The 27,669-nt window shown below is 43.7% G+C and overlaps 1 protein-coding gene across 1 annotated transcript; it reads left to right on the top strand.

Moving 5' to 3' along the window:
* Positions 1-11,701: 11,701 nt before the first annotated feature.
* LOC120052052 (ral guanine nucleotide dissociation stimulator-like 1) lies at positions 11,702-27,265 on the top strand. The gene is made up of 20 exons (XM_038998914.1): positions 11,702-11,709; positions 12,621-12,804; positions 13,137-13,456; positions 13,570-13,619; positions 13,737-13,843; positions 13,991-14,077; positions 14,261-14,293; positions 14,451-14,572; positions 14,729-14,818; positions 22,667-22,814; positions 22,930-23,044; positions 23,154-23,323; positions 23,604-23,803; positions 24,123-24,197; positions 24,372-24,569; positions 24,728-24,851; positions 25,791-26,110; positions 26,226-26,309; positions 26,433-26,523; positions 26,674-27,265. The coding sequence occupies exons 1-20, from the start codon at positions 11,702-11,704 to the stop codon at positions 26,788-26,790; spliced, it is 2,643 nt and encodes an 880-aa protein (XP_038854842.1). The 3' UTR covers positions 26,791-27,265.
* Positions 27,266-27,669: the final 404 nt, after the last annotated feature.

Here is a 27,669-nt window from a genome sequence, read left to right as displayed (position 1 = left end):
CACTGGGTTAAACTGCCTTGTTAATGGGCAGAATGACAGATTTTTACCTTGTCAACTCTGGGATTCGGTCCAGCAACCTTTCGGTTACTGGCCCAAAGCTCTAACCACTACGATATCTGCCGCCCCGAATGTGGAGATGACCTGGCCTCCACAATCACCCAACCTCAACCCAATTGAAATGGTTTGGGATGAGTTGGACCGCAGAGTGAAGGAAAAGCAACCAACAAGTGATTAACATATGTGGGAACTCCTTCATAACTGTTGGAAAAGCATTCCAGGCGAAGCTGGTTGAGAGAATGCCAAGAGTGTGCAAAGGTGTCAAGGCAAAGGGTGGCTACTTTGAAGAATCTAAAATATCAAATATATTGTGATTTGTTTAACACTTTTTTGGTTACTACATGATTCCATGTGTTATTTCATAGTTTTGATGTCTTCACTATTATTCTACAATGTAGAAAATAGTAAAAATAAAGAAAGACCTTTGAATGAGTTGGTGTGTCCAAACTTTTGACTGGTACTGTAGGTACTATTGTGTTGCATTGGATTTGTTACATAAATGCTAAAAAGTAAGCTTTTGAAACAATGGAGGGCCTTTAGCTGAATGTTTCCTTTTGCAGGGGTGGGGACTTTGTTTTTGACGGAACTCTGCGAGGGTGGGGACTTTGTTTTTGACGGAACTCTGCGAGGGTGGGGACTTCATTTTTGCCGGAACTCTCAATTCCTAAAAAGTATGAACACAGAAGGTAATCACGCAGCTGACCAAATTACGCACGATTTTACTTCTGGGTTAAACGAGATTAAATAATGTTGAATATTGCATTGTGTCATTTTGGAATCACTTTTATTGTAAGTTAGAATATGTTTCTGAATATGTCTACATTAATGTGGATATTCATGAGAAAGTTACAAAGGGACAAAGATCATAGCCATCATAGCCAAGGTATCCAACCTTTCCCTTTCCCTTTCCCTATAAAACGACCATATCTTTTTGACAATAAGGGCCAAGTCTTAATGCTATGTATTTTTTATAATGTATTTGTAAGTGCTTTAATGCAATACTAACAAGTAATTGTTGAAATATATCTTTCATGCAGAAAATCTCTAATTAGTGCTTGGTAATGAAGTCACAGATAGTTATATGCAAACCTGCATAACATGCAGGTTCTTTAGTGATAATCCATTTATGTAATATATCATCTGGGGAAGTACTTAGTTGACTTTATCAACAGCAATTATGGTATCATTTGATGTAATGTTTCCTCATGAAAATGCAGATAATCCAAAGAGATGGTTACATTGTAACGGAGTTACAAATGTGCAAAACAGCATATTGCAACAAAATTCACTCTGGATCGGTATTTCTAGGACAATTTCCTGATTGCAAAATTGAATGTGTCATGGAGCAATATGGGAGTCCTAAAACTCAGTGATGTATTGGGATTGCCCCCAAACATAATGCTTTTTATTTATAACATATAGTTCATTTCTTTGCCAAATTTTTACAGTTTTACCTTATTGCAAACAGGATGCATGTTTTGGAATATTTTTATTCTGTACAGGCTTCCTTCTTTTCACTCTGTCATTTAGGTTAATATTGTGGAGTAACTACAATGTTGTTGATCGATCCTCCGTTTTCTCCTATCACAGCCATTGAACTCTAACTGTTTTAAAGTCACCATTGAAATCCCTGAGTGTTTTTTCTTCCTCTCAGGTAACTGAGTTAGGAAGGACGCCTGTATCTTTGTAGTGACTGGGTGTATTGATACACCATCCAACGTCACCATGCTCAAAGGGATATTCAATGTCTGCTTTTTTTTACCCATCTACTAATAAGTGCCCTTCTTTGCGAGGCATTGGTGAACCTCCCTGGTCTTTGTGGTTGAATCTTTGTTTAAAATTCACTGCTCGACAGAGGGACCTTAGAGATACTTGTATATGTCGGGTACAGAGATGAGGTAGTCATTCAAAAATCATGTTAAACACTATTATTGCACACAGAGTGAGTCGATTCAACTTATTATGTGATTTGTTGAGCAAATTTTTACTCTTGAACTTATTTAGGATGGCTCCTATAGCTTTCTTAGACTCAACAACGCTGAAGCAATTATCTGCAGACAAAAAGAATCACTAAAAACAGAGATCACCCCAAAATGTATACAGTATTAGATACCGTTAAAATATTGTGCTGTGAAAAGCACCAGGAATGGATGGCTTTCCCATAGAATTCTATTCAACATTTTGGGACAAAGTATTTCCCCAATTTACAGAAATGACAACACACATTTCACTAAATTCAGTACTTTGTATCAAACAGCATTTTCAGTTATATTAAAACCAGGTAAATCTGGAATCTCCCCTACTGATTATAGACCAGTGGAGGCTCCTCAGAGGAGGAAGGGGAGGACCATCCTCCTTAGTGAATTTCATAAAAATAACATAGTGACACATTAAAAAAGTTATCCTTTTTAGATATATTTAGTATAGTTTTATGCACGTCACCAAATAATTGATTAAAATACACAGTTTTGCAATGATGGTCTACAGTAGCCTCAGCAGCACTCTGTAGGGTAGCGCCAGGGTGTAGCCAGAGGACAGCTAGCTTCTGTGCTCCTCTAGGTACATTGACTTCAATACAAAACCTAGGAGGCTCTTGGTTCTCACCTCCATCCATAGACTTACACATTAATTATGACAACTTCCAGAGGACGTCCTCCAACCTATCAGAGCTCTTGCAGCATGAACTGACATGTTGTCCACCCAATCAAAGGATCAGAGAATGAATCTAGTACTGAAAATCTCAAATCTCAAATATATTTTGGATTCTTCAAAGTAGCCACCTTTGATGACTGCTTTGCACACGCTTGGCATTCTCTCAACCAGCTTCACCTGGAATGATTTTCCAACAGTCTTGAAGGAGTACCCACATATGTTGAGGACTTGTTCGCTGCTTTTCCTTCACTCTGCGGTCCAACTCATCCCATACCATCTCAATTGGATTGAGGTCGGGTGATTGTGGAGGCCAGGTCATCTGATGCAACACCATCACTCTCCTTCTTGGTCAAATAACCCTTACACAGCCTGGTGATGTGTTTTGTGTCCTGTGGCGGTCCTCATGAGAGCCAGTTTCATCATGGCACTTGATGGTTATTGTTTGAAGATATCTGGGACTTTGTTCTTGCCAGATAGACCTATGGTGGCTCAACCTTATCCACTGGCTCCTACAGCTCTTTACTCGTGCCCGTTATTGTCTCCCGGATCAGCCCCTAAGTTTTTTTAAACTGATGATTCTGTTATTGTTTTGGGCTTCTTCTCTTCTGCCTTTTTGCTCTTCTCTATGCGCTCCCGACCATGCTGTGAACTCTATGACACACACACACACACACACACACACACACACACACACACACACACACACACACACACACACACACACACACACACACACACACACACACAGAGCTCTGATAACACCCACTAAACAACCTGTTCTCCAACAGTACAGTAGACTTTCTGTGACATGGACCTCTTAATCCTCTTCACTTAAACAGAGCAGCTTCAAACCATATCACACAGTCTGACTGTCTGATCTGTAAAACCCTGTTGGCTCTCATAAGGCTATAGTTAGATCCCTATAGTGCTGTACTGAGTGTTTCCTTTCTTATCTACTCTGTGAGGGAGTGAGCTGCTGCTGTTCTGTCCCCTTGATGTAGGGTTTTATGATTCTTCTCCGTTCCTCTCCTGTCCTTTCATCTCTTGTCCTGTCCCATCCTACCTGAGTTTTTATGTCTCTAGCCCAGCCAGTCAGGTATGAGAACAGCAGGCGCTGTGGAGTCCAGAGGCTGCAGGCAGGAAGTGGGAGATTTCCTGGAATGTGCCTTTTCCCCCACAGTGGAGCAATAACAGCACTGCACTTCTCCTGTTTTTGTCCCGCTCCACTCCACGCTGCTGATCCCTGTCCTGATTCTGTGGCAGGGAGCCAGAGGGGAGGATGGGGGGAGAGTGATGTGGTTCCCAAGAGGGAAGGCTGGAGGCTGGGTGTCCAGGGGTCAAACCGGGGGAGAGCTGACCCCTCTGTGCAGTATCCAGTCTGTGCTGTGTATTTAACGTATCAGATCTCAGGAAGATCAGCACCACTCAGACAAACAAACTTCCTTTTCCACAGACTGCTCTGGACTATAATATCTGTTGGTGCAGCGGTAGGATCTTAGTACTGTCAATCAATCATATAGATGGCTTTATCATCCCCAAGCAGCAGACGCAGCACAAACAGTCTCTTACTTCATCTGAACACTGCAGCGCCAAACTGCATCGATTGGGCCATTGAACAGCCCTCGCTCTCTCTGCATCCCAAACCAACTCTTGTGAAATGGAAGACGTATTCTCATTGGTCCAGTTGATCTGAGCCGTGTCTTTCACTTTGACAGAAGAAGTGTTGTGAGCAGAAGGATGACATCATTCCCCTCTGAGAGCAACACAACTGTCCCCAGGGGAGAGCCAGGGGTCACAACTGTCCCCAGGGGAGAGCCAGGGGTCACAACCTATCCCACTGCCTGTCGATGCTTCCCAGACCTATGGAGACTGATGAGGATGGTGGGTCAGGCCAGCCTGGGAACTTGCCTCCAGACAGGGTACACAGGGCTTCCCTGGACTCCTGACCCTCCAGGCAGGCAGCCTCCGGCCCCATTTGCAGCCACCCTGGACTGAGCTGTTTGGGGGCCAGCGACACCATGGCTGGCCTGTACGTGTGTGGGCACCGACTAACACTGTGTGGGACGTTGTGTGTGATGCTGTGTGACGTGTGTTGCATGGGCCAGTGTATGAGAGTCAGAGGACATGGGCCACGGCATGACCAGCCTACTCTCCCACAGAGAGAAACCCCTCACAGGGCTCCCATTGTCCTCTAGCAGCCTAGTACTATTAGTACAGTATATGGCTCACTCAGTGCATTGTGTGGCTGAAGTTTTTATATGAGACATACTACTATCGATCATCCTAATAGCTTCATAAAACTCTCCAAATATTTAAACCACCTTCTGATTTTAATCTCTCCACTGACTCACACAAGTGGTTGACTACGTGTGCAAATACATACACAGTGGAACAGTTGTTGACTACTCTCCCACACATACACTATTCACAAACAACACACAGTAGTGACTGCATCGCCAGCCTTCCTTGCATTCACTCACTCTGTTAGGACAATCTGGCTTAAGATTTACGCACAAACATTCAAGCGTAATTTTCACAGAATGCTCGATGGCGCTAAACTGTTATGTTAAATTTCTCTAAATATATGCTCCTGCTCCCGACGTCGCCAGTTGTCTCATCATTATGTACACCTGTCACCATCGTTACGCACACCTGCGCCTCATGACACTCACCTTGACTCCATCACCTTCCTGATTACCTCCCTATATCTGTCACTCCCCTTGGTTCTTTCCTCAGGTGTTATTGACTCTGTTTCATGTCTGTATGCTTTTTGTACTATTTATTATTACATTTGCACTCCCTGTACCTGCTTCCCATCGTACACGTTATAATATATGTCAGATTGTATCTTTCATTTTCTCCCTGAAAATGAAACATTTAAAGAAAGTGGAAAGAGGAGGGGTAATGGGGAGGACCACGACTGCAGAGCTCAGCCATTCAACAGCAACACACAGAGGCAGAAGGGAGATAAGAGGAGGAGTAAGATTTGAGACTGAGGATAGGTAATGGCAATGCGAGAGAGATGGGGCTGTTTGTGAAGGAGTTCAGCCCCTCTGTGGTTTTTCCTGCTATCCCACCTTGGTTCCTCCCTCAGCCAATGACAGACTTAGGGTTGCTTGAGAGGAAGGAGTAGATCAAGTACATTTTGTAAGTGAACAATTAACACAGTACTATGCTTGCTTGAATATATTCACAGATGGATCTAAGGACCCTAAAACAGGGATGACAGTTGCAGCTTTTAGTGTTCCTGAGTTTAAGGTGGCAGTGACAAAAAGAGCAATGGAGTTGCTGGCCATACTCTTGACTGTTGAGTGGATGGAGGAGGTGAGGCCAGACAAGGTAGTCATCTACTCTGACTCCTGTGCAGCACTGATGAGCTTAAATTAATTTGTGTCTAAAAGCAGACAAGATGTATTGTATGAGGTTTTGCAGTTCTTGTATAGGGTGGGACAGATGGATACTAGCTCATGTGGGAGTAGAGATGAATAAGGAGGTGGATGTTCTCACCGAGCAGGCTCTCAAACATCCTAATGTTGAAATGAAATGATCAATCAGTAAAGCAGAAGCCAAATGGTTGATAAACAGTGGTTAAAAACAAATGGCAAGAGGTGTGGAACAGGGTGGGAAAGGGAAGACGCCTGTATAATATCCAGAAAAAGGTGGGGGCGGGGAGGTCCTCGGTTTGAGAGAGAAGGTAGGAAAGTGTAATCACATGGCTGTGACTGGGCCACACAACGCTCAACAGTACATGGAAATTGGTAGGTGGAGACAATGGAACACATTCTATTTCAGTGCGAGCAATATGGGAGGGTTAAAGGGAGAGATTGTTATTACACTGAAAAAAAATGATAAAACACAACATGCGGTGTTGGTCCTGTGTTTCATGAGCTGAAATAAAACCCAGAAATGTTCCATATGCACAAAAAGCTTATTTCTCATTCTGTGCACAAATTAGTTTACATCCCTGTTAGTGAGCATTTATTCTTACCAAGATAATCCATCCACCTGACAGGTGTGGCATATCAAGAAGCTGATTAAACAACATGTTCATTACACAGGTGCACCTTGTGCTGGGGACAAAAGGCCACTCTAAAACGTGCAGTTTTATCACACAACAATGCCACAAATGTCTCAAGTTGGGGGAGCGTGTAATTGGCATGCTGACTGCAGGAATGTCCACTAGATCTGTTGCCAGAGAATTGAAAGTTAATTTCTTTACCATAAGCTGCCTCCAACGTCATTTTAGAGAATTTGCCAGTACGTCAAACCGGCTTCACAACCACAGACCACGTGTAACCACGCCAGCCCAGGACTTCCACATCTGGCTTCTTCACCTGTGATATCATCGGAGACCAGCCACCTGGACAGTTGATGAAACTGGGTTTGAACAGCCAAAGAATTTGTGCACAAACTGTCAGAAACAGTCTCAGGGAATCTCATCTGCATAATCTTCGTCCTCACTGGGTCTTGACCTGACTCCAGTTCGGCATCGTAACCGACTTCAGTGGGCAAATGCTCACCTTCGATGGCCACTGACCCGTGAAGAACACACTTCTCCAGCATATGAATCCCGGTTTCAACTGTACCGGGCAGATGGCAGACAGCATGTAAGGTTTGGTTATGTCAACATTGTGAAGAGTGCCCATGGTGGCGGTCAGGTTATGGTATGGGCAGGCTTAGCTACGGACAACGAACACAATTGCATTTTATCAATGGCAATTTAAATGCACAGAGATGTCGTGACGAGATCCTGAGGCCTATTGTCATGGCATTCATCCGCCGCCATTACGTCACGTTTCAGCATGATAAATTCACTGCCCATGTCGCATGGATCAGTACACAATTTCTAGAAGTTGAAAATTTCCCAGTTCTCCATGGCCTGCATACTCACCAGACATGTCACCCATTGAGCACGTTTGGGATGTTCTGGATCGATGTGTACGACAGCGTGTTCCCACCTATATACCGAAACTTCGCACAGCCATTGAAGAGGATTGGACAACATTCCACAGGCCACAATCAACAGCCTGATCAACTATGCAAAGGAAATTTGTTGCACTGCATGAGATAAATGGTGGTCACACCAGGTACTGACTGGTTTCTGATCCATGCCCCCACCTTTTTTTAAGGTATCTGTGACCAACAGATGCATATCTGTATTCCCAGTCATGTGAAATACATAGACTAGGGCCTAATTTATTTATTTCAATCGACTGATTTCCTAACTGTCTCTGTCAAATTTAGGAAATTGTTGCATGTTGTGTTTATTTTTGTTCAGTGTAGATTTAAGGAATAATGGTGTTGAAGAACAAAGCTTAAGTGAACTGCTGAGAAAATCTTCAGGTGACCTAGTATTTAATTATGTAGGGTGAATTCGGAAGTAGCGGGACACATTTTGCATTTCTGTCTTCTGTAACCTCATTCAACATCTATCCAACATATTAGCCCAACACATGATACATTTCTGAAATCCTCAAGATGTTTCCTAATTGCAAAAAAATCATGCCTCATATTCACAGGAGGCATGACACACCCATTTGTGTATATTGAGTCAAAACCATATTTTCAGTTCGCATTTGGTAGACTGGGACACCATTATTATTGTACCCCAATGACAATTACATTTTGTGTGATTAGGAAACATCTGAGGATTTCAGAAATGTATTATGTGTTGGGCTAATACGTTGGATGTCTGAAGAGGGTTTACAGAAAACAGAAATGCAAAAAGTGTCCCACTTTTTCTGAATTCACTCAAATAACAGTACTACAGTACCATAAGAACCAGAGCCCTGCCTAACCTAAGTACAGGGGGTCCCTAATATAAACTGGATCCCTTTCCTCCATAGGAAAATCCTATGAATAAGACTGTCCCACTTTAGCTACTCCATGCTGTCCTACTTTAGCTTGCTATGGTTGGTATAGCAGGACAATAACAAAAAATGACTTAATTACAAAACTGAAAAATATTTGGCAACTTTATGTATTTCAATGCAGTACATACTGTATTATGCACATTTACATCACCATTTGGCACAGTGCATTATTTATGACAGTTCCATAAACTTAACATAAAAACAGAAAAATGTCACTATTCTTACCGTGTGCTTCAGGAGAGGTTATATGGCCATGCCTGGTGCCCAAATTGATGATGTATGTCACACAGCTGAGAGTCGAGTGGAGACTAATGGATTCAGTTCAGTCAGTCATCATAAGCCCTTCCCAGCTAGCTACTAGTTTATGCTGGCTATACAGGAACTTTGAGATGTCCCTAACCTTAACCCCTAATGTTACCTTAACCATTTTTGTCTCAACTTCTATAGAGCCCCACAGTGGAGGTGTCATAATACCCATTAAACCTAGTGGTCAAACAGAAATGGTTCCAATCGTTTTTCCACCAGGGTAAGCCTACATGAAACACAGCCCTTATTTTAATTGTTTCTAAAATTCCCTATGGGAAAAATGAATGGTGGAAAAAACAACAAACCATTCCCCTGTTTGACCGCTAGGTTTTATGGGTATTATGACACCAGCACTGTGGGGCTCTATCGATGTTGAAATGTAAAATGGTTAAGGTGCCTGTAAGGGTTAAGGTTAGGGATGTCCCAAGGATTCCCTATAGAACTAACTGGCACAACTCCGATATAAAGTGTTTTTTATCAAAGTTGCTGGGATGTCACTTGTCCTACTTATAAATCGGTATACTCATAACAACCACTTATATTTGACCAAATAAACCTCGTAAAAAACTTCAAGCTCGGTAAGCGAAAAAAAATGCCACCTGCTGGAGAAGACATTGTTAGCCGAGATAACCCTCCCGCTTCCCTTCCTCTCTGCCTTCCTTGACAATGGTCTACCCTCCAGTCCAGTTGGTGGCGGTAATGCGCCTTAAAGTTGGTTGCCAACCGCCATATAAAGTCCACAGAAGAAGAACAAGAAGATTTGAAACCAAGTGGGGACAACGCAGACAGATTGATGACAGATTGTGTGTGTAGTGGAGGAGAAAATATTTTACAGAGCAGGACCATGTGGCTGGGGACTGGAAACATTTATGCACTGGGTAGACTTACCGTGTTCTGATGCAGTCCTCGGATCATAAAGCGCTGGTCATGAGATTCACCTGAAAAATTAAGATGGTAAAAAAGTTACTTTTTTCTGTGCTGCAGGTTATTTAGCGTTTTAAGAGGCATCTTTAGAGTCTGGAGGAGAGGGGCTATTAGGCTTGGGGATGTAGCAGATAATGTCATATATATATATATATGACATTTGTAATGTCTTTATTGTTTTGAAACTTCTGTATGTGTAATGTTTACTGTTAATTTTTATTGTTTATTTCACTTTTGTATATTATCTACCTCACTTGCTTTGGCAATGTTAACACATGTTTCCCATGCCAATAAAGCCCCTTGAATTGAATTGAATTAATGGAATAGAGGGGTACATTATAACATTGAGTTAAATTATTTTATTATATTGACAAGCTAGTCGAGTTACTGCTCTAAAAATGGAAATAAATAATCAAAAGATGGGAGGCGAGATCAATTGGGGCCATTCTAGCCAATTAGTGACCACATACTCATGTGAACTGGCACATCTCCGATAGTCGTTTTTTCATAGTTTCCAAAATGCTACGTGCGTCCGCATTGGTGTATTCGTAAAACCTAACCATTATTAAACTTCTATTCGATTAAATAAGCTTCACGTAGGTAGCAAATTAGTAAAATTGTTGACCAAATTCGACACTCGTTAATACACCCTCTAGACTAGGGAGGGGCAACTTTGATAGCAGTGGGGACCAACAAAAAAATCAGAACTCATGTGGGGCCTGCAGTGGCTCGTGGGTCTGTTTACCCACATGCGCCCCACCATGCGATCAAAACATTTACCGGCCCCCCCTCATGACATTGAAGAGAACAAATTGAAGTTCGTTTTGTCCCCTACAATTCGGCGCGTTTTGCCATGGGGCGGAGAGAAATGAGCAGTTTTACAGTTCATTTCCTACAGTTCTAAACATTTTGCCATAGAATAGAGGCAAATGTTTTTCGGTTTTTAACATAACTGATTATCAGTGGGGCCCACCTTGGTCGGTTTTTCGACCATACTCACTACAGGTTTAGATAGCTGGCTGCTAGACTAATTTACCAATCTAGAAATGTTTTGCTGACATTGGCTAATTGAGTGATTGCTGTTGCGCAACCAAAATTTGAAAGTACACCTTGTGTATTCTATTCTAATTCTCAACAGTAAATTGAGACCTCAACTGAGTTCACCCAAAAAGGTTTTGTTTATTTGCCTTTTTGTGTTATTGTCTTGCAGCTAAATGGAGTCTATGGATGAGAAAATAAACCAGACTTTGTTTTTTTTTCTACGACATGTAGAATGTTTGCATAGAAAATTGATGCAACAATTGCCTGCTGCGGTACATTTCCGTTGAACTGTAACTGTATATTAACAGCTGGATGTAATGACGTCACAGCTAAAAAATATATGTTTTGCGAAGACCTGGAATGTCGAATAAAAATGTAGGTGGAGAAGTCTTTCCATTACCCATTTTGGCTAAATGTGCATTTAATAAATTGGCAACAGCCATTATCCCCTCCAACCTATTGGTTTCATGTCTCAGGTAGGCTGGCCAGCATGGCTAGAATGCAATAATTTTCTAATATTTGCCATATTCTAATAATTCTTGTGCCAATGTATCACCACAATCTGTGCAATGGTTAAACTTGCACTTCTGTAGCTCTGAAATAATTGGATGATGAAACTTTCATCCAGCCAACCACAAGCAAGGAGATGCAATTTGTGCTCAGAACATTGGAGCATTATCCAGGTCCTGAGTGGGAGTTATGTATATGAGTAAGCCAGTGAAAGCAAGACTAACCAGGTTTCTGTCTAACCTTTTTTGTTTATGCAAGTAAAGTAAACGTTGGATAAAAAAATGTCACGACTGGCCTGATGTAAACAGCAAATTTGTGAACTTTCCAAGAGTCAAGCGATGACGCGGTGTGTGGTCCTCCCACTACGACTCAGGAAACCATGCAGTTTATTAGGCTACAGATGAAATAAACGATGAACTTCACAGGGTGGTGAAAGTGCAAGGTGGTGAGCTTGTTGCTCCTTTACAATAAATATTGAGGGTCTTATTCTGGTGACATGATGATCAATGCTCGGCTGCCGTTTGACAAATAAAAATGTCTATAATAATCACATGTAGGCTATACCCATTATCTGCAAGCTGTTGGCTAGCGTGTACCTGCCATGACCAGAGTGGGCACATGACCCACATTGTTTTTGACAAAACCATCAGTAGAGTTAAATGCGATTGAAACCCATTTAGCTTGTTATTTTTATGTGCACAGCTTTTAATCTGCAACAAATAAATTTGACGGCAACATGTCTGGTGGGAAAATGTTTGTGGATTTTAGAATATTTGCATGAAAGTTGGATGGAAACCTAGCTATTGTCTGTGTGGTGGTTTGTTTTCTGTTGTTGACTTGTAATCTTATTTGTTTAGTGGAAAGCAAGATGATGTAAACGGTGAGCCACACTGGTGCTTTGTTTACTGTTGTGGCACTTCTCAGAGTGCCATCTGACTAGAAAATCTATGCAAATACAGTGTGAATGTATATTTTTGGTACTCGACAGTCAGTACATTTCCAGTGGCTAGATGTTTGCCAGAGAGCAGTGCTGACTGAGTAAAGAGCTGGTGAGTTGGACGGAGTCTGCTGTCCTCTTTGCCTCCCTCTTTGAGCCAGAGGACAGGCTCAATGAGGGGCGCTCTGTTCCGTGATTAGAATCAGATTGGAGTGTTTCTTGTTGTAGCAGCAAGTTCTCTCCCAAATCGGCTTAAGAATTAAATATAGGGTGTCGTCTCAACACCTATCTGTGGTTCTTTCCATCTTGTCCCGTCGCAGGTGGAGGGTTGTGAAAGAAAGGAAACCAGCTGTAAAGATCCGGGAAGGAACGCTGGAGCGGCTGGTGCAGACCCAACTGATGGCATTCAGGGACAATAAGCTCGCCTACACCAGCATCTTCCTGTCCACATACCGCACAGTCGCCAGCACGCACACCGTGCTGCAGCTGCTGCTAGACAAGTATGTCTGGTACTGGGCTGGGGGCCCATGGTGGCTAGAGTGTACAGCAGGAGCTGACAACAGCTGATCCTGGTGGGACCTAGTGTGTGCAGGCTTTTGTCCCAGTCATAGTGCTATAACACCTGGTTCAATAATCAACATGATTTTGATTAAGTCACGTGTAAGTGTTGAGCTGGGACAAAGCGTGTACAGACTGTGGCTCTCCAGAACCATGGTTAAGAACACTACTGCTCTACATTGAGAGGCTGAGGAGACTGTTACTGGTGGGATTGGAACCATGCAGGATAAGTATACGTTGTTTTAGTACTAATCGTCTCATTGTTTGTCTGTTTCCAGTTGTTGTTCAAGAAGGTGATTCCTCACCACTGCCTGGGCTCCATCTGGTCCCAGAGGGATAAGAAACAGAACAAGCACAGTGCTCCCACCATCCGTGCCACCATCACCCAGTTCAACGCTGTGGCAGCATGTGTGGTCAGAACCATACTGCACCGACAACAGATCCGCCCACACCTCAGGGCACGGGTCATCAAGGGCTGGATAGACATCGCTCAGGAGTGTCGCGTGCTTAAGAACTTCTCGTCGCTGCGTGCCATTGTGTCTGCTCTGCAGTCCAACCCACTCTACAGACTGAAGAGGGCCTGGTCCTGGGTGCCCAAGTGAGTCTTTCTTTCACAACCTGAATGCATATGAACTGATTAGTCACAACTCATGTGGAGGAGTTCCTATGCTTTCCCAATTAGTTCTAACCTTTCTCTATGTAATTCCCCAGAGACAGCATGTCTACATTTGGGGAGCTATCAGACATCTTACATCACAAACTCTAACTCTACCTGACGACCTGATGAGGGTGAGACTCTGCTCTGTTAATACCATCATATGAGAGGGTTTGGATTTTGGTGTAGTGATTGAATGTAGTAGTGATTTGATAGTTACACAATCTACTTTTTCCCCTACAGGGCACCTCTAAGTTTGCCAATCTGGAAGGCTGTGCTAAGGAGCACCAGAAACGCACTCACAAACGACTCCAGCTGCAGAAGGAAATGGTGAGAGATGGAGCAAGCTACAAGCCACTGTCAGTTTGAGGCCCAGTTTGTTTCCGTTTCAGGAGGGGAGTCAAAGTGAGATAAGCTTGGCTGTGCCTGCTGATGTATCGGTATGATTTTGAACCATTGCTCTGTCTCTCCTCCCAGGGTGCCATGCAGGGGACGATACCTTACCTGGGCACCTTCCTGACAGACCTGACCATGTTAGATACTGCCCGGTCAGACCTAGTAGAGGTGAGCCTTACTATCATCCTACTCACTCATTCTGTTTGGATGTAGACTTCTCCTGTGTGTTGTGGCCGCTGTTTGCATATAGAGCATGAGTATTTGAGGAATTTGTTTGACAGTCTTTAGTCTACCACCACTGTTTGTCTAGCCAGCACAGCGTGGTATCATTGTTCAGTCTTTCCTCTGCAGGGGGGGCTAATCAACTTTGAGAAGATGCGAAGGGTGAGTGTCATTTTTAACCCGTTCTAAACCACTAATTAGGTAAAGTGGGAAAAGTCATTGTTAGTCAGCTTTTTATGTTAAGAATTTGTTCTTAACTGACTTGCCTAGTTAAATAAATTGACTGTGACCTTGATCTCTCTCTGACTCTCTTATTCAGGAGTTTGAGGTGATAGCTCGGATCAAGCTGCTGCAGTCTGCGTGTAACAGCTACTGTCTTATTGCTAATGCTGCCTTCCTGCGCTGGTTCAAGGGCCAGCCTCAACACAGAGAGGAGGAGAGGTACAAGCGTCAGTAATCATTCACACTGTATATCTACATCAGCTCTTACTCCCTCTATCCTCTCTGCTCCATCTCTTTCTGATTGTTTTACTCCTACTCAGGATAAGTGGACTGGTAGTAGTGATATCATGATTATTCTCTGTTTGCCTTCTGCAGCCATGCCATGTCTTGTGACATTGAAGGAGTGGGAGACAGAAGTACGACTTTATGCAAACTTTGCAAGGGCATTGTCAAGAGACTTAGCCAGTAAGTACACACTGGAGGACTTAACATGATGTGTACTGTATGTAACTTTGAGATTTAAAATAAATCTAACCTGAAATAATAGACATTATCGAATTCCGTTGACTACAATCAGATTTGGAACCTTAGCCTTATTGGTCTCTATTTCCGTCTGACGCTGAGGAGGCTTAAGTGTCAAACTCTTGTTAGTTTGCAATTTTGTGATGTTAACTGGCGCACTGGCATTTTCCAGCTCTAATGGCAGGTCTGTCAATTTATCTGTCTAAAATCAGCTCACTTGTGCTGAGTTGGGAGGGGTGGCAATATTTAAGTTGTGTCCTAAAAACAACCCCAAAGTGACAATTTCATGCAGCGCTAATGGGACGTTTTAAGACTCACAAAAAGCAGGTTGACGGTAACGCAGTTGATAATGGCATTGATTTTGAGAGTGGAAGTGTAGCCTATCCAACCATTACGCACGGTGCCCATGGAAGGAGAGATGTGAATTTTATGCCGGTGAATCTCGTATTTAGTATCCCCCATTTTAGTTTTTTTGTTTAATTGCATAAAAAACAAGCATACCCTGCCCCCAATCAAGGCTAGTTTAGCAGAATTTAACTTGGACATTTAGTCAAAAGTAGCCTATGAATAAATGGGTTTTGAATGGTCTACATAGTGCTTCGAAATATGTTGGAGGTTTTTGCCCTCATGCCTTTTCATTATTCACATACCTGCATTTCGCTTGTTTAAGTAGACTATCCATCCCCATTTTCAAAGAGCACCCCGATTACCAAAGACACGCAATTCCAATCTCTTCAATCTTCCTGTAATGCCATATCAACATCAGATTTTTTTTAAATCTGCTTCGCACATGGGCAACGATACAATTGACAGAAGCCTAGTATATTGTATAGATAGATGTGCGAATGGTACGCGTAAAGGCATTTAGGCCTACAGTACGTGTGCACAGTGCCATGGAACGAGCGAAGCGATTTTATGATATCCTGCCTCTAACCCGATCTTATTTAGAAATATTGTTGACATGGGTTTATGGCTCGAATGCAATGCAATTTCATCTACTATTTCTGGAAAAGGGCAAATATGATCTGTAAGATGGTTCCATTATGTTTACAAAACATTACATTTGAAAGCAGTATAATGGTGAGTGGACGTTCCCCCTTTCTCTCTTTATATTGGAGCTATACCCAGGTAGCACATAATGTTCTGAGAACCAGATGTTTCTTAGAGCTTGGTGAGAGTGTGGTTGTCTATGATTATTTTGCGTACCACCTTCCCACAACCTTCTGGAAATGGTGCATGATTGTTGCTTGCTTTGGAACATTCTCAGTACAGGGGAGTTGCAACGATGAGACAAGATCGCAATTGGATATCACAAATGTGGGGAGAAAAAAGGGAGTAAAATAAACACATTCCATTCTCAGCATCAACAAAACTCTTAAGTGTCTTCAGGCATATTGGCTGCGCCCACTAATTGGCCACACCTGATCTTACTGAGTGCTTGTTTCCTTTGAAATGGGGTCTGTTTGAATATGGTTGGAACCAAAATTGTTTTCCAATCTTTTCTTTCTAAACAGAACAATTTTCAAAAAAAGACTAATGTTCCTTTTTTAACCTCTGAAATGTAAATATTTTTTTTACATTTAGTTTGACATTAAATTACTTCACCAATCAGTGCGGATAGAGCAGCTTGCTATGGCAGATTTTTTTTCTTCTAATCTGTATAGGGAAGTTAAGAGCAAATTGTATTTTACCGTAACGGCATGTTTTTTTTTTTTTTATCCCCTTTTCTCCCCAATTTTCGTGGTATCCAATCGCTAGTAATTACTATCTTGTCTCATCGCTACAACTCCCGTACGGGCTCGGGAGAGACGAAGGTCGAAAGCCATGCGTCCTCCGAAGCACAACCCAACCAAGCCGCACTGCTTCTTAACACAGCGCGCCTCCAACCCGGAAGCCAGCCGCACCAATGCGTCGGAGGAAACACCGTGCACCTGGCCCCCTTGGTTAGCGCGCACTGCGCCCGGCCCGCCACAGGAGTCGCTGGAGCGCGATGAGACAAGGATATCCCTACCGGCCAAACCCTCCCTAACCCGGACGACGCTAGGCCAATTGTGCGTCGCCCCACGGACCCCCCGGTCGCGGCCGGCTGCGACAGAGCCTGGGCGCGAACCCAGAGACTCTGGTGGCGCAGCTAGCACTGCGATGCAGTGCCCTAGACCACTGCGCCACCCGGGAGGCCGTAACGGCATGGTTTAATCATATTGAAATACAAACACACAAACTGTGCTGCCAGTCAGTGTAGGGCGCGAGATGCAACTGAAATTTTGCAAGAGCGGATGGAGGAGGCTTGCCGCTGGGCATCTTTTTATGACATGCATTATCTGAATTCGGCCCACAGAATTATACCTTTGGAGGAACTTTGAGACGTCTTTGAACTTCAGAGTTTGTTTAAAGTTGGACCAGAGCTAGCTAGCTAACAACCTTGTTTGCAGAGCAGCACTAGAATTTAAAACACATTTGACCTTTTTTGTAGTTAATTCAATGGGAAACTGCATCCTTTAACTAGCATTGAAAAAGTTTATCAAATTTATTTATATAGCCTTTCTTACATCAGCTGATATATCGAAGTGCTGTACAGAAACCTAGCCTAAAACCCCAAACAGCAAGCAATGCAGGTGTAGAAGCACGGTGGCTAGGAAAAACTCCCTAGAAAGGCCAAAACCTAGGAAGAAACCTAGAGAGGAACCAGGCTATGAGGGGTGGCCAGTCCTCTTCTGGCGGTGCCGGCTGGAGATTATAACAGAACATGGCCAAGATGTTCAAATGTTCATAAATGACCAGCATGGTCAAATAATAATAATCACAGTAGTTGTCGAGGGTGCAACAAGTCAGCACCTCAGGAGTAAATGTCAGTTGGCTTTTCATAGCCGATCATTGAGAGTATCTCTACCGCTCCTGCTGTCTCTAGAGAGTTGAGAACAGCAGGTCTGGGACAGGTATCAAGTCCGGTGAACAGGTCAGGGTTCCATAGCCGCAGGCAGAACAGTTGAAACTGGAGCAGCAGCACAGCCAGGTGGATTGGGGACAGCAAGGAGTTATCATGCCAGGTAGTCCTGAGGCATGGTCCTAGGGCTCAGGTCCTCCGAGAGAGAAAGAGAGAATTAGAGGGCATATTTAAATTCACACAGGACACCGGATAAGACAGGAGAAATACTCCAGATATAAGACTGACCCTAGCCCCCCGACACAAACTACTGCAGCATAAATACTGGAGGCTGAGACAGGAGGGGTCAGGAGACACTGTGGCCCCATTCGATGATACCCCCAGACAGGGCAAAACAGGCAGGATATAACCCCACCCACTTTGCCAAAGCACAGCCCCCACACCACTAGAGGGATATCTTCAACCACCAACTTACCATCCTGAGACAAGACTGAGTATAGCCCACAAAGATCTCCGCCACGGCACAACCCAAGGGGGGGGGCGCCAACCCAGACAGGAAGACCACGTCAGCGACTCAACCCACTCAAGTGATGCACCCCTCCTAGGGACGACATGGAAGAGCACCAGTAAGCCAGTGACTCAGCCCCTGTAATAGGGTTAGAGGCAGAGAATCCCAGTGGAGAGAGGGGAACCGACCAGGCAGAGACAGCAAGAGCGGTTCGTTGCTCCAGAGCCTTTCCGTTCACCTTCACACTCCTGGGCCAGACTACACTCAATCATATGACCTACTGAAGAGATGAGTCTTCAGTAAAGACTTAAAGGTTGAGACCGAGTCTGCGTCTCTCACATGGGTAGGCAGACCATTCCATTAAAATGGAGCTCTATAGGAGAAAGCCCTGCCTCAGCTGTTTGCTTAGAAATTCTAGTGACAATTAGGAGGCCTGCGTCTTGTGACCGTAGCGTACGTGTAGGTATGTACGGCAGGACCAAATCGTAAAGATGGGTTGGAGCAAGCCCATGTAATGCTTTGTAGGTTAGCAGTAAAACCTTGAAATCAGCCCTTGCCTTAACAGGAAGCCAGTGTAGGGAGGCTAGCACTGGAGTAATATGATACATTTCTTTGGTTCTAGTCAGGATTCTAGCAGCCATATTTAGCACTAACTGAAGTTTATTTAGTGCTTTATCCGAGTAGCCGGAAAGTAGAGCATTGCAGTAGTCTAACCTAGAAGTAACAAAAGCATGGATTAATTTTTCTGCGTCATTTTTGGACAAAGTTTCTGATTTTTGCAATGTTACGTAGATGGAAAAAAGCTGTCCTTGAAACAGTCTTGATATGTTCGTCAAAAGAGAGATCAGGGTCCAGAGTAACGCCGAGGTCCTTCAGTTTTATTTGAGACGACTGTACAACCATCACGATTAATTGTCAGATTCAACAGAAGATCTCTTTGTTTCTTGGGACCTAGAACAAGCATCTCTGTTTTGTCCGAGTTTAAAAGTAGAAAGTTTGCAGCCATCCACTTCCTTATGTCTGAAACACAGGCTTCTAGCGAGGGCAATTTTGGGGCTTCACCATGTTTCATTGAAATGTACAGCTGTGTGTCATCTGCATAGCAGTGGAAGTTAACATTATGTTTTTGAATGACATCCCCAAGAGGTAATATATATATATATATATATATATATATATATATATATATATATATATATATATATATAGTGAAAACAATAGTGGTCCTAAAATGGAACCTTGAGGAACACTGAAATTTACAGTTGATTTGTCAGAGGACAAACCATTCACAGAGACAAATTGACATCTTTCCGACAGATAAGATCTAAACCAGGCCAGAACTTGTCCGTGTAGACCAATTTGGGTTTCCAATCTCTCCAAAAGAATGTGGTGATCGATGGTATAAAAAGCAGCACGAAGGTCTAGGAGCACGAGGACAGATGCAGAGCCTCGGTCTGACGCCATTAAAAGGTCATTTACCACCTTCACAAGTGCAGTCTCATTGCTATGATGGGGTCTAAAACCAGACCGAAGCATTTCGTATACATTGTTTGTTTTCAGGAAGGCAGTGAGGTGCTGCGCAACAGCTTTTTCAAAATTTTTAGAGAGGAATGGAAGATTCGGTATAGGCCGATAGTTTTTTATATTTTCTGGGTCAAGGTTAGGCTTTTTCAAGAGGCTTTATTACTGCCAGTTTTAGTGAGTTTGGTACGCATCCGGTGGATAGAGAGCCGTTTATTATGTTCAACATAGGAGGGCCAAGCACAGGAAGCAGCTCTTTCAGTAGTTTAGTTGGAATAGGGTCCAGTATGCAGCTTGAAGGTTTAGAGGCCATGATTATTTTCATCATTGTCTAGAGATATAGTACTAAAACACTTGAGTGTCTTCCTAGGTCCTGACAGAGTTGTGCAGACTCAGGACAACTGAGCTTTAGAGGAATACGCAGCTTTAAAGAGGAGTCCGTAATTTGCTTTCTAATGATCATGATCTTCTCCTCAAAGAAGTTCATGAATTTATTACTGCTGAAGTGAAAGCCATCCTCTCTTGGGGAATGCTGCTTTCTAGTTATCTTTGCGACAGTATCAAAAATAAATTTTGGCTTGTTCTTATTTTCCTCAATTAAGTTGGAAAAATAGGATGATCGAGCAGCAGTGAGGGCTCTTCGATACTGCACGGTACTGTCTTTCCAAGCTAGTCGGAAGACTTCCAGTTTGGTGTGGCGCCATTTCCGTTCCAATTTTCTGGAAGCTTGCTTCAGCGCTCGGGTATTTTCTGTATACCAGGGAGCTAGTTTCTTATGACATGTTTTTTGTTTTTAGGGGTGCAACTGCATCTAGGGTATTGCGCAAGGTTTAATTGAGGTCCTCAGTTAGGTGGTTAACTGATTTTTGTCCTCTGACGTCCTTGGGTAGGCAGAAGGAGTCTGGAAGGGCATCAAGGAATCTTTGGGTTGTCTGAGAATTTATAGCACGACTTTCGATGCTCCTTGGTTGGGGTCTGAGCAGATTGTTTGTTGCGATTGCAAACATAATAAAATGGTGGTCCGATAGTCCAGGATTATGAGGAAAAACATTTAAGATCCACAACATTTATTCCATGGGACAAAACTAGGTCCAGAGTATGACTGTGGCAGTGAGTAGGTCCAGAGACATGTTGGACAAAACCCACTGAGTCGATGATGGCTCCGAAAGCCTTTTGGAGTGGGTCTGTGGACTTTTCCATGTGAATATTAAAGTCACCAAAAATTTGAATATTATCTGCTATGACTACAAGGTCTGATAGGAATTCAGGGAACTCTGTGAGGAACGCTGTATATGGCCCAGGAGGCCTGTAAACAGTAGCTATAAAAAGTGATTGGGTAGGCTGCATGGATTTCATGACTAGAAGCTCAAAAGACAAACGTCTTTTTTAATTTTAATTTTTTTATTTAAATTTGCTATCGTAAATGTTAGCAACACCTCCGCCTTTGCGGGATGCACGGGGGATATGGTCACTAGTGTAACCAGGAGGTGAGGCCTCATTTAACACAGTAAATTCATCAGGCTTAAGCCATGTTTCAGCCAGGCCAATCACATCAAGATTATGATCAGTGATTAGTTAATTGACTATAACTGCCTTTGAAGTGAGGAATCTAACATTAAGTAACCCTATTTTGAGATGTGAGGTATCACGATCTCTTTCAATAATGGCAGGAATGGAGGAGGTCTTTATTCTAGTGAGATTGCTAAGGCGAACACCGCCATGTTCAGTTTTGCCCAACCTAGGTCGAGGCACAGACACGTCTCAATGGGGATAGCTGAGCTGACTACACTGACTGTGCTAGTGGCAGACTCCACTAAGCTGGCAGGCTGGCTAACAGCCTGCTGCCTGGCCTGCACCCTATTTCATTGTGGAGCTAGGGGAGTTAGAGCCCTGTCTATGTTCGTAGATAAGATGAGCGCACCCCTCCAGCTAGGATGGAGTCCGTCACTCCTCAACAGGCCAGGCTTGGTCCTGTTTGTGGGTGAGTCCCAGAAAGAGGGCCAATTATCTACAAATTCTATCTTTTGGGAGGGGCAGAAAACAGTTTTCAACCAGCGATTGAGTTGTGAGACTCTGGTAGAGCTCATCACTCCCCCTAACTGGGAGGGGGCCAGAGACAATTACTCGATGCCGACACATCTTTCTAGCTGATTTACACGCTGAAGCTATGTTGCGCTTGGTGACCTCCGACTGTTTCATCCTAACATCCATTCTTTTAAACATCTCTCCCTAATTTCTAAATCATGCTTGTAATGTCGTCAGTAGACTACAGTAACGTATGCTTCAAAAGGAAGGGGCAGGTAGCATGTATACTACTGGCAAAGATTTCCAGCTGGCAGGCAGACGCTGGAAAAGGTTTGACTGACAGTGAGGGCTTTGCAAAGGCATTTTGTTGCGATTTTCTGTGGGTCTGGAAAAAGATCCCCGAACGTAGAATAACGTTTCATTAACCGGTTCCCATGCTTTTCAAATAACGGTTCTGTTCCTAAAATTTCCTTTTTTGGTTTTGTTCCCTGAACCGGTTCCAACCCTTGTTTTGAATAGACTAAAATGAACAGCTTTGTATGCGTAAAAAAACATGGCATGCTAGCTCCATCCTGGGGCCAAGCTTTGACACACCCTTAACTTGTTTATTCATCAAAACCCAGTCCTTTTTTGTCATTATTCGGGTTGTGAAAATAGCAAAAATATTTTGTAGACACCCTGAACCTATAACTCTACCGCCAGCACTAATATTTACCATTGCTTTAGATTTGTTCAAATAGAGCCCAATATGTATTAACAGGAATCAGTTATATCAGTGTGTTTTACATTAGATTTATCTGACCCGTATAGATGGTCCTTTTTTTAAACCTGAACATTTTCCCTCTGTCACCAGGCAGTCGCGCACAAGATGGTTGTGCTCCCTAACGCCCATGTCCCCCTCCTCTCCCCTGCCCCCTGCCTACAACACCCAGGCTCAGGACGCCTGCATCATCAGAGTCAGCCTGGAGCAGGGCAATGGCAACCTCTACAAGAGCATCATGGTACGGCTCAGCAGGAGATTAGTACTTTGATTCAGATGGCAAAGACATTTTGAATAAATGTATGGAACCCTTTAAAGTGGTTTTTGATTGGTACATGGTGTTGTTCCCTCCCCAGTTGACGAGTCAGGATAAGACTCCAGCAGTGATCGCTAGAGCCGTGGCCAAACACAACCTGGAGAGTGAGCCTGGGGAGGGATACGAGCTGGTGCAGGTCATCTCTGACGAAAGAGGTACAAATATTCTCCCTGTTACTCAAATATCACACACTGTCTTTTATACTCTCATTTGTAATTACTGACTTGTGATAATATTGTCATTAAAAAATTCTTCGTTTTCTAGAACTGGTGATTCCTGACAACGCCAATGTGTTTTACGCCATGAACACCTCAGCCAACTTTGACTTCCTGCTGCGTGTGCGAGGCACGGCGGGGTGGCCTGTCCAGCTGAGGAGTCGCTATGTCTCCACACTCCCCTGTGCCCAGCAGCGTGCCAGCCTGCGCCTCAGCAAGGTCACCCGTTGTAGTTTCCTATTGTAGCGCGCTAGCAGCACAAAGGTTTCTCTCGCCCTCTCCCTTTTCTCTCTCGCCCTCTCCCTTTTCTCTCTCGCCCTCTCCCTTTTCTCTCTCGCCCTCTCCCTTTTCTCTCTCGCCCTCTCCCTTTTCTCCCAGCAGACACAATACTCTGACACATCTGCCTAAGAATTTAAATATAGGGTGCCTTTGTCTCAACCTCTTTCCCCATTCTCATTGTTCTAATATCCCTGGTTCTTTCCATCTTGTCTCGTCACAGGCAGCGGGGGACCGGCTGCCACCCGGCCACACGGTGAGCCAGCTAGAAACCTGGAAGATCCGTGCTGGAACTCTGGAGCGGCTGGTAGAGACCCTGCTGACGGGGTTCTGGGGCAATGACCTCGCCTACACCAGCATCTTCCTGTCCACATACCGCACCTTCGCCAGCACGCACACTGTGCTGCAGTTGCTGCTAGACAAGTACGTCTGGTACTGGGCTGGGGGCCCATGGTGGCTAGAGTGTACAGCAGGAGCTGACAACAGCTGATCCTGGTGGGACCTAGTGTGTGCAGGCTTTTGTCCCAGTCATAGTGCTATAACACCTGGTTCAATAATCATTTGATGAAGTCACGTAAGTGTTGAGCTGCGACAAAGCGTGTACAGACTGTGGCTCTCCAGAACCATGGTTGAAGAACACTACTACTCTATATGGAGAGGCTGAGGAGACTTACTGGTCTCACTGCTTTTAGACTGATGGTAGACTGGTGCTGAATTTTTTTTTCTTTTTTTTTTCTCTCAGGTATGGAATTCCAGAGGGTAGTGAAGGACAGACTGAGCGATGTAGACCCTCTGAAACCAAAGGAGCTGTTCGAATGTAAGATTTCTCAACGTCTCCTGCTTTACTTGGTCTGTCTTCGCTTGATTTCCATATTGATTCAAGCGAAGTTGAGTTGTTACTGTGTAGCTTTCCTGTCTGCTTTGCCCTCTGTCAGCAGCAGCTTACTCCCAGCAGCCCTCCCTGACTCTTGCTGCCCCTCATCCCCCTTAGTGCCCTGGCCTCCATCTTGAGAGCCTGGATGGGCCAGTATCGAGAGGACTTCCAGGAGCCTCCATCCTACCCCTGCCTCCACAGGGTGATGGCCTACCTACAGAGGGCCCTGCCTGGATCGGAGCCCATGCGTAGAGCCCAGAGTCTACTGGAGCAGCTGAAGGCTGAGGCCAGTCTGGATGTAGACTCAGAGGGTGGGTGAACAGTAAGATATCTCGTTAATTAGTACTCTATCCTTAATTCTTTAGTTTTTATCTTTGTATCTTTCTCTCTCTCTTTCTCTCTAAAAATACCTTTATCTCCATGTTTGGTTTTCCATCATTAATCTGATCATTACTCCTGGTAGGTTTCTCCAGCGGTTTTGACAGCATACGCTCCTTCGGCCTGTGTGAGGATGAGGAAGTGGAGATTGAGGTCCAGGAAGACTTCATGTCATTTGATACAGATTTGGTGGCAGAGCAACTGACCTATATGGATGTGGTAAGAGAGAGGCTGAGGGAGGGGGTCTGGGTGGGAGTATGGATTCCCAGCTGGGATTTGAACAATGCACGATAAATATACGTTTAAGTGTTTTAATACTATGCCTGTGTTTAGACAGGAAGCCCAATTCTCATATTTATTTTCACTGTTTGGTCTTTTGACCAGATCAGCTCTGAAAAGATCTGATGTGAAAATCTAATGTGATTTGTCAAAAGACCAATTAGTGAACGAAAGATCAGAATTGGGCTGCCTGTATGAACGCAACCTAATAATCTAAAGCCTTATTCACACTGCAGGCCTTAATGCTAAAATCAGTTTTGTTTTTCAAATCCGTTTTTGGACTACGTACTGTCCAAACAATAAGTTACAAGTGACCAAATCGGGGATTTTTTTTATTTTTTAGACAGCAGCCATTTCCTGACATGGCTACGCTAGTTGTCATAGTAATGACGGGTGTGCCCAGTGGTGTAGGCTGATTGGTGGTGCTCGTGTGTCCTATTACTCAGAGGTTATGTAGAAAGCTAAGGTGACAACAATGCCTGACATGGAATCTTCCCAGTTGCTTTGAATGTTCAAAATGATAGTGTAAGAACACTTTTAAAACCTCAGGATAAGTTGATTCAACTTTCAAAACAAATTATTTTTGGCTAGCCACAGCAATCAACTAGCTAGCTAGGTAGCTGTTTAGCGTTCTAGCACATTCATTTGTAAACAATTAACAGACTCGTTAGCTACCACATGTTCTTGTCAAACTATTACAGTAGTTAGCAAGCAACAAGATATGCCAAATAAGTCTAAAATAACTTGAGGGCAAATATATAAAATTTGACCGTTCAGACACAAGTCACATGGAAAAGGAATCAGATTTCTACCGGACTTCAAACCACCTATGAAATTAAGCCAATGTGAACACGGCTTAATTAGTTTGTCTGTTTCCAGTTGTTGTTCAAGAAGGTGATTCCTCACCACTGCCTGGGCTCCATCTGGTCCCAGAGGGATAAGAAACAGAACAAGCACAGTGCTCCCACCATCCGTGCCACCATCACCCAGTTCAACGCTGTGGCAGCATGTGTGGTCAGAACCATACTGCACCGACAACAGATCCGCCCACACCTCAGGGCACGGGTCATCAAGCGCTGGATAGACATCGCTCAGGAGTGTCGCGTGCTTAAGAACTTCTCGTCGCTGCGTGCCATTGTGTCTGCTCTGCAGTCCAACCCACTCTACAGACTGAAGAGGGCCTGGTCCTGGGTGCCCAAGTGAGTCTTTCTTTCACAACCTGAATGCATATGAACTGATTAGTCACAACTCGTGTGGAGGAGTTCCTATGCTTTCCCAATTAGTTCTAACCTTTTCTCTATGTAATTCCCCCAGAGACAGCATGTCTACGTTTGAGGAGCTATCAGACATCTTCTCGCATCACAACAACTACCTGACTAGCCGAGAGCTGCTAATGAGGGGTGAGAGACTGCTCTGTTAATAACATTATATGAGAGGGTTTGGCTGTTGGTGTAGTGATTGATTGATTTAATTGATTGTGTAAATATCAAATCACTACTGCGATCTACTTTTTCCACTACAGGAGGGCACCTCTAAGTTTGCCAATCAGTTAGGCTGTGCTAAGGAGCACCAGAAACACACTCTCAAACGATTCCAGAGGAAAATGGAAATGGTGAGAGATGGCGCAAGCTACAAGCCACTGGCAGTTTGTGTTCAAGGCCCTGTTTGTTTACGTTTTAAGGAGGGAAGTCAAAGTGTGATAAGCTTGGCAGTGGCTGCAGACGTATTGGTATGGTTTATCCTATGCTTTTTCTTTTCCCAGGGTGCACTGCAGGGGACAATACCTTACTTGGGCACCTTCCTGACAGACCTGACCATGCTAGATACAAGGAGTGCGAATTACGGGGGAGCCACAGGGATGTCCTATTCCCCTGAATAGGACATGAGCTCCTCTAAAGGCAAACTGGGGAGGGGGGGGTTCTCTAAATATTTATAATTAGACCAAGACAAGAGCATAACGCATCAATCTCACTGGAGAAAGCATCCTTGCGAGCGAAACGGCGACTGTCATAGTATTTCTGGCGAGACAGCACTGGATATATGGGCTACACAGACTGATATGCTGGTTTGCTCGCTCTGAGATTCAGCCACTTGTGAATTGCAGGAAATTTATGAAACATTTCATGTAATTTAATTTTTTTCACATTTTTGGGGAAAACTTGGCATCCACTAGTAGTAGGCCTAATAACAATCGATGAATGTCATTATGGTGTTTGTAACAGATTTCCATTCATCAAATGGATGCTGGAATTATTTTTGAGTAGATGAATGTGCACAGCTGCAGGTAGCCGATTAAAGTGAAATCTTTACAATAACCAGGTTTCCATCCAACCTTTTCATGTGAGTAATGTACATGCCAGATAAATGTCACGACAGGCCTGATGGAAACACCTAATTTGTTGGCAAACTTTCCAATTTTGACAAAACAAAACACTCTAGACAAGGTGGATCTTGTCGGTAAAATGAAATATATGAGAATGTATGGTGGAAATTCCGTTATGTGCAAATATTTATATAATAACTATCACATTGAAGTGAACTTGGAGTTACGCTATGGTGTGGTCATCCCACTCGGTAAAGCATGCCGTTTATTAGGCTATAGATTAAATGAGTTATGATGAACTTCACAGCGTGGTAATGCTTTATTGGAAAGGCTTGATACCCCTTTCCAATAAATATCAAGGGTTTTATTCTGGTGACATGATGATCGATGCTTGGCTGCCATAATAATCTCATGTAGGCTATACCCGCACTGTAT

The sequence above is a fragment of the Salvelinus namaycush genome, chromosome 8 (assembly GCF_016432855.1).
Source record: "Salvelinus namaycush isolate Seneca chromosome 8, SaNama_1.0, whole genome shotgun sequence".
Taxonomy (NCBI): Eukaryota; Metazoa; Chordata; class Actinopteri; order Salmoniformes; family Salmonidae; genus Salvelinus; species Salvelinus namaycush.
Note: the sequence above shows the minus strand (reverse complement) of the source record. Positions and strands in the feature narration are given on the sequence as shown.